At 39.0% G+C, this 13,096-nt stretch overlaps 2 protein-coding genes across 2 annotated transcripts in view; one reads left to right on the plus strand and one right to left on the minus strand.

Annotated features, from left to right (window-relative positions):
* Window positions 1-6,832, plus strand: part of LOC145482657 (5'-3' exoribonuclease 1-like) — a 252,391-nt gene extending 245,559 nt beyond the window's left edge. The window contains exon 43 of the mRNA XM_081461264.1: window positions 5,329-6,832. Within this exon, the coding sequence (XP_081317390.1) occupies window positions 5,329-5,679 (351 nt within the window). The 3' untranslated portion in view covers window positions 5,680-6,832. The remainder of the gene's footprint in view (window positions 1-5,328) is intronic.
* Window positions 6,833-12,944: 6,112 nt separating this feature from the next.
* LOC145482701 (uncharacterized) overlaps window positions 12,945-13,096 on the minus strand; it is a 13,298-nt gene continuing 13,146 nt past the window's right edge. The window contains exon 2 of the mRNA XM_081461343.1: window positions 12,945-13,096. This exon is cut by the window's right edge and continues 1,261 nt beyond it. The gene's annotated coding sequence lies outside the window, so the exon portion shown is untranslated.

Below are 13,096 nucleotides of genomic sequence, written 5' to 3' on the forward strand. Positions count from 1 at the left end.
TTAAGTTGATTTTCGTTCATTTTAAATTCAACAATACGCTGAAGCAGCGGCAAACGTGACAATTTAGCTCTTCACGCCAACTTTGTAACTTGATACTTTTGTTTTCCTCGCAAAGTCATGTAATATGAAACCCCTGTTTTCTCCAAAACATACGGAAGATGTCCTTGTTTTTTGGAGATAAATGAAAGAAAGTTAAATATCTGATGTAGTGATGAAGAAACGGAACAGAGACGATGTTTTACTAAAAATGCAAATTTTTACCGATGAACAAGAACTAATTTAATTATCAGATAGTCACGAAATACCACTTTCTTTTTCTGTTGCCACCTTTGTTGTTAACAATAAAACAATTCAAAATTAACACACAACGATATTGATGGCTGAGAAGCTTTTCAACGAAAAGTATTGAAGATAAACAGCGCTACTTGGCCGATATGAATGAGTCTCCTCAAAGACTGATTAAGTTAATTTGAACTTTCATTAGGTGCCACGGCGTCCGCAGCAATATTTGAGCATTTTCCTGGTTTCTTTTATTACAAATTTACAATTTGCGGAGTATTAAAGCCACTAACTTGAGAACTTTTTGGTCTCTCTTACAGACACAATTAAGGCAAGAAATAAACAAGTCGCTGAGGAGAAGCAATATATTTGAACTCTGACAAGCACACTATTGTAGATTGAAAACAGCAGATGATATTTGTTGAACCGACCTGTTTGTAATTCTAAAAGCTACGCAGCCACAGTAACGTTTCACTTTTGCAATAAAAAGGGACAACTGGCGCTACCTGAAAAATAACTGCCGTCCTTGGTCGCATGACACGATATATAAAATACTGCGCGTAAAGATAGTGTATAACACTAACAATGCTAGAACGCATGCGTCTTACATGTTGAGCTCTACCATAAGGAAAACCACTCAACATTTGTGCGTGATTCCGTATGCAATGTATCCTTCACCTAATATAGAAGCCACGAACCCTAACTAATCTACGCATGCGTTTAGGGCAAATTAGTTTTGTTCTAAGGAGAATGGTACCACAAGGAGAGCAAGGGGTTACCTGAAACAAATATATAGCTTTGCGATGTTCAAAGTTAAGCGACGGCGATGGAATGTGTTTTACGTAGAGTACACATGTACCTTTCCCACCCTACTCCCACTACTTCCTTGCCTCTAGACTAATTAATTAATTGAAATTAATTAATTAAACAAACATTAAAGTTTACACCTTAGCGCCATAGTGCCATAGCGTCTTAGTTCCTTAGCGGCAGGCAACCCCCATAACCATCCCAATAGTGCACTCTGCACTAAAAAGGAAAAAAGAAATTGCGGGCACGGTTTTGGAAGAAACTGTCCAACAATAAGCTGGCCAAATTTCAGCCCATCGGTTCAGGGCTTGCAGACGTGGAAATTAAAAGGTGTCCTTATCTTCGCTAAATTTTCGTTCGAAAAAAAGGTAAAAGTTTTGTTTGTTTGTTTTTTTGGCGGCGTCATCCATGTAATGCATTCTAACGCCTTAACATCAATGTTTGTTCATACCAGAAAGGGATCATCTTGCTCTAACAATAGGTGATTGGCAGGTAACGTGCAGCAGGATGAGCTCATGGGGGCAATTGTCTCTTTTTACCTCATCTTCCGATCGTGGTTTGTAAATTCAAAATTCTTGCTCCATGTCTAAACAGGAGGATTACTACTCACGATAAATTCGATAGCGTTGATCCTAGCAGTATGCAGGACACCTATCATATATGAACTCAGTTAAATGACCTTGCTCTCCATGAGTTCTCGTAGCTCAGTGGATAGAGCGCCCGCCCGGTGTTCGGGAGGTCATGGGTTCGATTCCTGTTGGGGACTCAGAATTTTCCTTTGTCCCACGCTGGTGTCATGTTGATTAATTCACCTTCACATAAATAACTGACACTAGGAGCTATGATTTACTAGAGATAAACTAAACTATGGGTTGAAATTAATCAGGAACTAAATTCAAGAACTTGAGTGAGGGTTTCGACTTTAACATAGTCATCCCTATCTGAAATCTTTATTACACTTGTACATTTCTTATTACATTTGTGACTGGTTATTACATTCGTGCCTTCAACAGGGGTAATTTTGTGCGTAATGATACTCGCAATTGAACAAATCGCGCTTACGCTTCGCAGTCATCCGATATGTTCAATCATGAGACCGATTATGGACAGAATTGGATGGCACCTTTTAATAACTAGTGAGACAATCTCAAATAGTGCAGAGTGCAATTGATAGCTCTAGCACGGTAGTCTCATAAGTATTCACGCCTGCTTGGTTCACTTCCGGTTTGTATCTACTTGGGTAGTCTGCTAGGGCTTTTCCCATTTATAGCAGTGTGTATGTTTCAAGGTTGTGTTTTCATTCAAGGTCCGAAAATTACGTACAATTATAGTTTGTCACGGCAGCTTTTAAATTTTACTCTGGTGTTTTACGATGATTTTCGTTCATTTTAAATTCAATAAGACGTTGAACAAACGTGACAATTTAGCTCTTCGCACCAACTTTGTAACTTGATACTTTGTTTTCCTCGCAAAGGTATATAACATGAAACCCTTGTTTTCTCCAAAACACACGGAAGATGTGCTTGTTTTTTGGCGATAAATGAAAGAAAGTTAAATATCTGACGAAGAAATGGAAGAGAAACTATTTTTTTTCTCAAAACGCAAATTTTCTCATCACCGATGAACAAGAACTAATTTAATTATCAAATAGTCACGGAATACCACTTTCTTTTCCCGTTGCCACCTTTGTTGTTAACTATAAAACAATTCAAAACTAATACACAACAATATTGATTGATACAACTGAGAAGCGTTTCAACGAGAAGTATTGACGGTAAACAGCGCTACTTGGCCGATATTATCCTGTAGCGGTGAACGAGTCTCCTCAAGGACTGATTAATTTAATTTGCGCTTTCATTAGGTGCCACGAAGTCTGCAGCAATCTTTGTTTCTTTTGTCACAAATTAAAAATTTGCAGAATATTGAAGCCACTATTTTGGGAACTTTTTGGTCTCTCTTACAGATGAAATTAAGGCAAGAAATAAACAAGCCGCTAAGGAGAAGCTATACATTTCCCTTCTTTATTTAAACCCAGACAAACATACTATTGTAGTTTGAAAACAGCAGATGATATTTGTTCAACCGACCTTTGGCGGCTCTGGGTAATTCTAAAAGATACTTTTCACTTTTGCACTAAAAAGGGACAAGTGGCACTACCTAACATCGCATGACATATAAAAAACGGCGTGCTAGAACGCATGCCTCTTACATGTTACATGTTAGGTTCTACCATATGGAAAACCAATTAACATTTTTGTGTGAATCTGTCCGCAATATATCCTCCATCTAGTATATAGAAGACACGAACGCTAACTAATCTGCGCATGCGTTTAGAGCAAATTGGTTTTGTTCTAAACGGAATAGTACCACAGGAAGAGCAAGGGGTTACTTGAAAGAAATATTTAGCTTTGCGATATTCACACCTAACTGATGTAGATGGAACACGTCTTACCTAGGGTACACATGTACCTTTCCCACCTCACCCCCACCACTTCTTCGTCTCTAGACTAATTAATTAATTGAAATTAATTAATTAAACAAACATTAAAGTTTACACCTTAGCACCATAGTGCCATGGAGCCTTAGTACCTTAGCGACAGGCAGCCCCCAGAACCATCCCAATAGTGCACTCTGCACTAGAAATGATAACACAATTTGACAATTTAATGTCTTGATAGCTTAAAAAACATGAGTTTCTTTTGATCAAGATGTGCGAGTAGAGGAACCCGTCAAGTATATCTGTCCGAAATACAGCAGGCACAAAATGATGCAGCCATCAACTAAGATGTATGGCACGTACACTGCCCTGTTTAGGCCAGGTTGGCTAATATGAGGCCTATTCTTTATCAGATGAAAAATTTTGTATTGTTTTGATTAATGGTGAAACAGAAAGGTAATAGTTTGTTCAATGTCATTTATAGTCGAAAAGGGGCAGTAGACCAATCAGATTGCAGGAAAATTTTAATGGACCAATCAGAAAGCCGTATTTAGCCGACGTGACCAACGAAATGGCCGCCTGAAAAATCTGTCCCATTCCCCCAACCAGAAGTCACGGTCACTAATGCGCTTGGTTCGCCCCAGTCTCCCGAACAAAAGAGTCATAAATTCAAATAAAAGGGGTTTTAATTTTGGATTTGACAGTTTTACAAAGTAGTTCCCGGTCGACTTAAAGGAGCTCAGTCACGATTTGCTCATATTGAAAAGTTTAGCCTCAATTTTTCAAATTCGTTGTTCGTAATCCGTGTTAATCTTCTCCATCCTTAGCCATCCTTGTTCCTTTATGGTTTATCATTATCTCTTTAGTGTTTTTTATCCTATTAAATTGTTATTTTCAGGTTTCCTGCCATTTAAAGGTAATTTTGTACGTAGCCAAAATAAGTCAAAATACCGTGACTGAGCCCCTTTAAGGTCCAGAAACCATTATCGCGTATTGGTGCTGACCATGTTTGTGTCAAATTGTAGTGATTGATCGTGACTGAAGTACACGAGCTAAAGTTGTGTGAATGTACGAAATTTGTGTTTCGCTGAAACATAACACAAGACTAACACCTGGGTGATTAACAGACATCGTTGAGCCTAAACTGTCCGTAAAATGCGCCAGCGTTGTGTCCAAACTGTCCCAAACTGTGCCAGCGCTGTGCCTGAACCGTGCATCAATTGTGCCTTCGCTTTTTATTCTGTGTGCTAATGCACAAAAACTCTTGTTTCAGCGAAACACAAATTTGGTTTATTTCCACAGTTTTAGCTGGTGTACTTCACTCAATGCATCACTTCAGTTTGACACAAACATGGCCAGCACCAACACACGTTGACGGTTTCTGAACCTGAAGCCGACTGGAAATGGAAACTACTTTGTAAAATTTCTGACTCGTTTTATTTTGTTCGGGAGACTAGGGCGAACCAAATGCATTAGTAACCGTGACTTCTGGTTAGGGTACCGGGACAGAATTTTTCAGTCGGCCATTTTGTTGGTGAAGTGGACGAAATATGGCCTTCTGATTGGTCCATTAACATTTTCCTGCAATGGGATTGATTCACTGCCCCTCTAAGCGACCCTTACTACTAGTTAGCTACCTCTCGTTATTTAAACGGTAATTTGTTTTTGAGAATAAATCTGGTGGAGATTAGAGTTAAGACTTGGAAAGAAATGCCAAGAGAATGCATTGTCGTTTTACTTATGTACGATTTATTCTGTGCTGTTCGTGTAGTTCATACTGAAAAAGGTTCATCTTTTTTTTCCAGGTTACTAGGAGAAGTTCCTCATGTCAGCTGTCTTCTCCAGGAAAGCCACAAGAGACTTTGCTAACAGAAAGTTTGATCAGCGGAGAGTCTAGGGAAAATAGAGAATTAGATGGAAGTCAGCAGAGAGAACAGAGCGTGTACTCTGTGAAGGAAACAACTGAAGAGCACAAAAATGTTTCAAGTGCTTTGCTTTCAGGTTTATCAGCCAACAACTCTTGTGCTATGCAGGATTCCCAGAAAACCTGTTCTTTGCCAGTACAGGGAACTGACAAACCTAGCACCCCTTCTAGAAGAACACCCCGTTCTTCCAAAAGACTACTGGCACCGAGTTTCTTTGCAAAGAGAAGCTAACACACTTGATTTTTACTTCACCCAAGCATCTCAGAAATTCTTGCTACAGTTTTTACGTTTCTTTTCCAAGCTAATTAGCCTGTAGAGCAGGCGAGGGCCGAAGCGCTGTTGCTAAATATGAAAGTCGATCAAAGCGAGCCGTATTGTTGTTTCAGCGTAACCTATGCCACTGACCAATCCATAAGTCAACGAAAAATAAATTTTAGAAACTTCACGGAACTATTAAGTTATCTTTTTAAAGATTGACCAGCTTCTGGTGCCGTCGATTGATAATTTGGCCACCCCTTTGTAGCCAATTAGATTGCGTATATATCTGGTAGACAGTAAGTGTGTGATACTAATATGCACTTACTGGTCCCGAGGGACACAGTTCTGTTTTCCCGAAAATCACGTTTCCCTCGACTTCGTCTCGTGAAACATAGAGTGTCGAGGGAAAACAAAACTAACTGTTTCCCAAGGGACCAGTAATTCACTGTTTTTTTATATAGCTGGAGTAGTGGGAAGTAAGTTTAGTGGGAAAGCGGGCAACCATTGCATAAATGTCGCCCGCCGGGCGACATCTAGATTTAGCCATTGCCACGTGACCATAAATAACTCGGTAAGAGCTCACGTTAGATTCCCCTAACTCTATATAACATTATAGTTCACCACTAAATTTTCTCCAATTCTTATTGGTTTAAATTGATCATGTGATGCGATAGTGTTCATCCGCGGAGAGACACTATCTGCCCATACTGCCCGTCCGAGGAAAATACCCGGATAGATAGTACTCGTCCTTGAAAATTTTTCAGTAAACAAGCAGAAAAATTTTCTGCAACAAGTAAATTTTTTCTGTACACAAATTTTTCCGTAATCATCTAATAAGGTTGAAAATAATTCAATACGATTTTTGAACTGGCGCGCGGAAGAAAATTTAGGGGTGAACAATAAAGACAATAGGATGTTTATGTCTCGGAACTATCAGTCTGATAGTTGCCCCTTGGAAATTTGATGTTCTTAAAACTAGCATATTTGCCCTAGAAGCTTCGCTTCTCGGGCAAGTTTTTGTTTTAAGAGCATCAAATTTCCGCAGGGCAACTATCAGCCAATGTTCCTCGACAGAAACACTCTATTGTTTAAATAGCAGATACTCCCGGCTGAAAGATGTAGATTGATGTTCTTATACACTAACTAACCAATTTCCTCTTTGCAATGTTACACTGAGAAAAAAACCCTGTTTAACAATTTAGTTAATATTACTTTTTTTGCGATCAGGTCATTTCACATAATAAAGGATATACACGGACAACGCAATTAAATATGAATAGCATTCTGTTACGACCCAAGTATTTAAAGATATTTCAGGAGACTTGAGTCTTGGATTGTGTTAGGGGCCGATAGATACATCTTGGTTAGCAAGTAAACAAAATGTTTTGTTTACTTGGTTCAAGTAAACAAAATGTAAGTCACATTAACTTGTTTATGTGTTAACTTCGTTGAGGGGTGGGCGAGAGAGCACATAAACTCCTTTGCCGGGTAGGGGAGGCTATATAGCTAGTGACCATTGGGGAATACTGAGAAATTGCCCCCTTTCCACTCCGTAGAGTTTTTGAGCGCTATTGTGTTTCAGACAGTAGATCAAGATCTCAAAACAAACATGGCGTCGTATGTCGTGGTTTTCAAGACGGTAAAGTTTTAGTCAGGCGTAAACAGGAAGACGTTAAAACAATCGGATGATAAAGCAATGTCATACCCAGAGCCCGCGTCCCCCTAGACCAGCAGTCAGGAGACTCTGGCATCAACGATTGAAAGTAAGTAAATTCCGCACATCCGGGCTTTATGTGCAAACGCAGACTCCTGGGCGCTGAGCTTCTGCACGTGCCTTAGCATTGTCAGAGCATTCTTGGTACTAAATTAATCTAAGTGTTTTCCACGAATTGAAGTGATCGAATTGTCTTGAACTTTGAAAACTGAATCGTACAGAGAGTTAAAGAATGAACCATGCAGTATAATAAATGCAGCTTGCTCAGATAAAGGGGATACATGTATGGGACATTATGGCTGTTCTTCAGGCAGAATTTTTGACAAATCCTTGCATAGTCGTAAACAACAGAATCAGGGTCCCTGTTTAATGTACTGATGCAGGACGTAAGAGAAGTGATTTGAAGTGTTGGGGAGGAAGCACCAGTCAATTCAAAACCCAAAGGGCTTTGATTCTCGCCAATTGAATAAAGGTAATTGTTGACTGTAAAAATGTAGGACTTTCAGTGAAGAGTTGGTACAATGGGTGCTTACCATTCAGCCAAGAAATCCGAAAATTTCTGTTGAAAGTCACATGAAACAGCAATTTTCCGGAAAATCCGTTCGGAAATAGTAGACTTCCTCCAGAGATAGTTCTCTTTCTCCGTTCGGAACGGAACGGCGGAAATTTCCTTACCATTTGCTTAATTTTCCAGTTCAGGTCAACCGAAATCAGCCTAAAACATTATTTGTAAACGGTAAGCGCCATCTCGATCGGTCGGTTTGCTGATATTGGAAAAACCCTTACCATTATTCAACGGTCGCCCCAACCGGTTTATTCAGTCAAACGATAATCACCCAATGTTTCCCTCCAGATTATGAGGATATTAGCCTTCTTTCAAGCTTGGTTCTCTTTGTACTCTTTGTACTCTCGTTGCACTTACAGGCTAAAACAACAGAGTGCAAGAGTGATTTCGCATGTTCATTTACAGGGTTTATAACAAAGCTGAAATAATTTTAGTCTGTTGTTTCCAGTTTGAAGAAAAAGGATATGTCCTTTACCCTTACTTTGTAAACCCAAAGACAGCCTCGGAAGGATTTGTCTTTATGAGCAAATCGCCCTTCCTCGGAATCCGAGGTTGTTCACATACAGGTACATGACAACATGAGATACAGCTGCTGTAACTCAGGAGGGCTGGAGGAGATGGGCTACCATCTACTTTGAATTCAAAAGGTTTATGACATTTGAAACCGACATTTTTCATGTTATACATATGACAAAGGTGCTAAAAAAGATTGTGAGGAGTTTGTATGTTGTATGACGGCATAAATATTACAACTGTCATTCACCTTCACCTTCAACCATCTCTGTTGTGATAGGTGTCACATAAGGCCTCATGGTTTCTGTAATAATTTATTCTTTACAGGAGAAGGGCATTATCCCCGGGCCCATCCTCCAACCTAGAGAATGAGCTCAGTTTTTCGGTAAGGGTTTCTTCCCCTCAAACGACTGTATTGTCAGTGTTAATTAGCTCCATCTACCCTGGTTTGAAATCGTAGTTTCCCTCTGCTACGTGATTTAATTGTCTCACCGACTGGTTGGCAAGGGCTGTTGACAAGTGGATCCTTAGCATGGAATGAAGGCGCCACCCAACACCTCCCTCTTCTATGGTATGACCACCGCCACGACTGGTTCTTTGGCATGTGCCTTATTCGCGGCCAACCTTCATATATGGAGGTCATTCCCCTATCCGCTACCGATGGCGCCCGTGGCCGCTCCACAGCACAAGTATCATTAATTTACAAATAATTATTAAGCTTATTAAGGAGTAAAACTTGCTTTGATTATTACTACTGATATTTACACCTAAAAGTGTTACGCACAGTACTTTATAGGTAAATAACTTTTTGAAATAACTGACATATTACGCGCGCTTTGATTGGTCAAAAACCTATCGTTAATTGTACCGGTAAACACTTGGTTTCCGATACGCAGCACCACGTGAGAAAAAGAGAACTCAGAACATTAGGGAAAACATAAGCTTAATATATATTTTCGGCTTTCACTGGCTGAGATATCAATAACACGAATATCTTTTTACCCAGGCAGTGAGGTTTAAACTTCAGCTCTCTTTATGAAGGGAAAACCGGAATTCAAAAGAGTCGCTTAAATCATGTCAAATCGGCAAAATAACGACACTAGGAGTAGAGAACACACGTATGGAATAAGGTAAGTCATTTTTATTGAGAATTTTCACTTTTAACTACCTCCATGGATATTTTGTAGACAATCCCATATAAACCCTTATAATTCGATGTCATATCGTGTTGCTTAGAATCTGATTCTTCGATGAAGATACGCTTGTATCCTCGCCTTACATCACGAGATAATCTAATCGGCGCGTGTCGCGGGTCGCGGGTAAATTGTCGCGAGTCCGAAAAATTGCACTTTTATTGTTTCCTAGTTTTCCAAAAACAATAACAATAACAATAGCTTTAAAATTAGCGGGTAATAAATTGTAGAATTTCAGTTTATTATTATTTGCAAGAAGTAGGGAGCATAACAGACAACAAACTCGCAGAATTCAAACACATCCCTTCAGCTAGACAAACGACGAACCAACGAAGTTCAAACGCAAGAAAAAAAAATAAATTGGTGATAAATAGTGATTAGAGCGCTCGTAATAAGTGGTCGTCAAAAATTCGGCAGTTCATTTCATCTCAAAATTCTTGGCACATTGTGATGGCCAGTTCTATAAACTTTAATTTGATATAAGGGTAGGTACCTACAGCTTAAACCGGACGCGCTAGCCTTCATCGCTTGGACGCGAGACACCCCTGAAGGTATACGGTAACCTTAATTACTTTTGAGACAAAAATTCGGAAGTTTAATTCTATACTGTGAATTGCCCTGGTTAATACAGTTGCTAGATGGACAATTGCTATGTCTGGTTTAGGCCGAATTTTGTAATCAATCTCGTAATGCGCGTAAATTTTTTTAACACGTTATTTGAGATAATTTTCACAACGGCTACGACTGATGATGCAATAATACAGTTTGTGTTGATCAAGTGATGTGGTGTCTACAGTAATCACTGAATCATCAAGGATTACTTTGGAATGTGCACTGCGTTGCGATTGTAGTGCTAAGAAGACAGTTAAATTTTAAAAGCGCGGTTATAAGATCTAACATCTGTAACCAGACCCAAGCTCCCTCTCGGCCAAATTTTGAGTCACGCAACGTGTCATGTTTGTTCGCCAAAAGCTGTTGAAACATTAATACACGGACAATTTTACGGATATTGTTTTCTTTTTTGTGGGTAAAATATCTTTCCTTTTGGTTTTATCGAAGTGTTGGATTCAAAAGGAATAATAAATGTGTAAAAAAAGGTATTACGTCAGCCATGGAATGCGCTGACGTTGCAGCTGTCACTTTCGCTACATGACGAATAAGATCGTGTTTACTTTGTAAGTTTAGTGTTTGTATCTTCATGCCCATACATGTACACATCCCGAAGAAAGTTTCTGATTAAGACTATTACGTCATCGGAGATTTCACAACGGCTACGACTGATGGTGCAATAATACAGTTTGTGTTGATCAAGTGATGTGGTGTCTACAGTAATCAATGAATCATCAAGGATTACTTTGGAATGTGCACTACGTTGTGACTGTAGTGCTCAGAAAACAGTTAAATTTTAAAAGCACAATTATAAGATCTAACAGATCTTCTGTTTTTTTTTGTCGATGACCAGACGCAAACTTCCTCTCGGCCAAATTTTTCAATCATGCAACCTGTGATGTTTATTCGCGAAAAACTGTTGAAACATTATAATACACGGACAATGTTACGGATATTGTTTTCTTTATTTGTGTGTAAAACATATTTTCTTTTGGTTTTATCAAAGCGTTGTATTCGAAGGGAAATAAGAAATACGCTAAAAACGCTAAAAGGGGTATTACGTCAGCCATGGAATGCCCTGATGTTGAAGCTTTCATTTTCGCTACGTGACAAATAAGATCATGTTTACTTTGCAAGTTTATTTCCCCAAAAGCGACGGTCATTAATTTATTTGCAATTTTGCGAGTATTTCTTGTGGGTTTCAGCAAATGAAGCGAATTCTTTGGCTGTTTTATCGCAGCGAGTTAAGAGATTTGAAGAAAAATTAAATATTTGCCGAGGTAAACAAGAGCTTGCGAGAACTTGCAACGTTAAGTCAGTGCTAGCAGAAAAAACACAACTGTTCTAAAATTAGCCTTGGATAGCGTAAACCCTCTGATTGTGTGACTTGCGTGACTACAGTACCGGTCAAATGTAAGTTGACAGTCTCGACTCGAAACTTAATCCTCGATCCTCAAGCTTTCGAGAATCGAGAATCTAGTTTCGAGGTTAGAGTTTCGAGTTTTGAGTTTCGAGTATCGAGTTTCGAGTTTCGAGACGCTCAAAGAATTTTTTGAGAAAACGATGTATATCTCGAATTTGTAACAATAGAAATAAACAATACCGCGCTTCGCACGGCTTCCTTTATTCGTGCAAGAGTACATGTATTTCATATTAACGTCCAAATCGTTAGTCTGAATTGTTAGTCTTGAATCGCAATTATATAGCATTCGTTGCATAGAAAAAACAACACGCGCACGAATCAACCAAATTTAGAGAACGCAGCCTGCGAGAGTAAAATGATATTTCTAGCTCTTTCCGGTTCCAGCGAGCTCAAATTTACTTATCAAGATACCGTGCATGTAACTTGAACATCGCCTGCGTTAGCGGAAGGCTTTTTGGCTCTTGTTGCCGTTGACAGCCCCCAGTTATTGTTTGAATTTGCATAATGTCCATTTTCGTGATTTTCGCCGATTACGTTTGTGTGCGACTCGATGAAACTGCGAAACTTGCATGGCCACATTAAATTACTCATGTCATGTGAACTTCTGTTACATTAAGGCATGTTTAACATAACAACTTGTTCTAAACTACAAACATAACTTCGAAACTCGAACGACTGATGGTGCAATAATAGAGTTTGTGTTGATCAAGTGATGAAGTGTCTACAGTAATCAATGAATCATCAAGGACTGCTTTGGAATGTGCACTGCATTGCGAGTGTAGTGCTAAGAAAACAGTTACATTTTTAAAGCCCGGTTATAAGATCTAAAAAAATAGGTCCGCAATGCGTACATGTGTCTAGTGCAGGGTAATAGAGTAATGTGTATATGATTATATAGGATTGCGTTAGACTTCGTGAATGCAATTAGGATTTATCTGCCATAGAGTACAGGAGTGGAGGCTGGGGTATAATGTGAAGCTCCAACAGTGTAGCAAAGAAAAATGGCCTGAACTAACAAACGTGTTGAAGGTGATATTGAAAAGTAAGGAGGAGTAGAGGTTGGTCTGCTTTGGGGTGTGGTTGAAATTATTGCAGACATTTTTCTGGAAGTAGTGCTAACTATTATAAATTTGTTATTTTTAACATCACAGTGGCAACGATGAAATGAATTGAACACAACTTTATTTCAAGGCAACTAGGAGAATCTTAAAGTAAGATTCATTGTGACGTCATTCTTGCTTTGCCAGTCTACTTGTAAATAACAGTTTTTGTAACTCTAATGAATAGCTTTCATCCAACTTGTGAATTAACAACAACAATAAAAAGAGGAATTAATTACTATAATAACGTGGCTGTTTACTGACTGACATTCT

The sequence above is a fragment of the Orbicella franksi genome, chromosome 3 (assembly GCF_964199315.1).
Source record: "Orbicella franksi chromosome 3, jaOrbFran1.1, whole genome shotgun sequence".
NCBI lineage: Eukaryota > Metazoa > Cnidaria > Anthozoa > Scleractinia > Merulinidae > Orbicella > Orbicella franksi.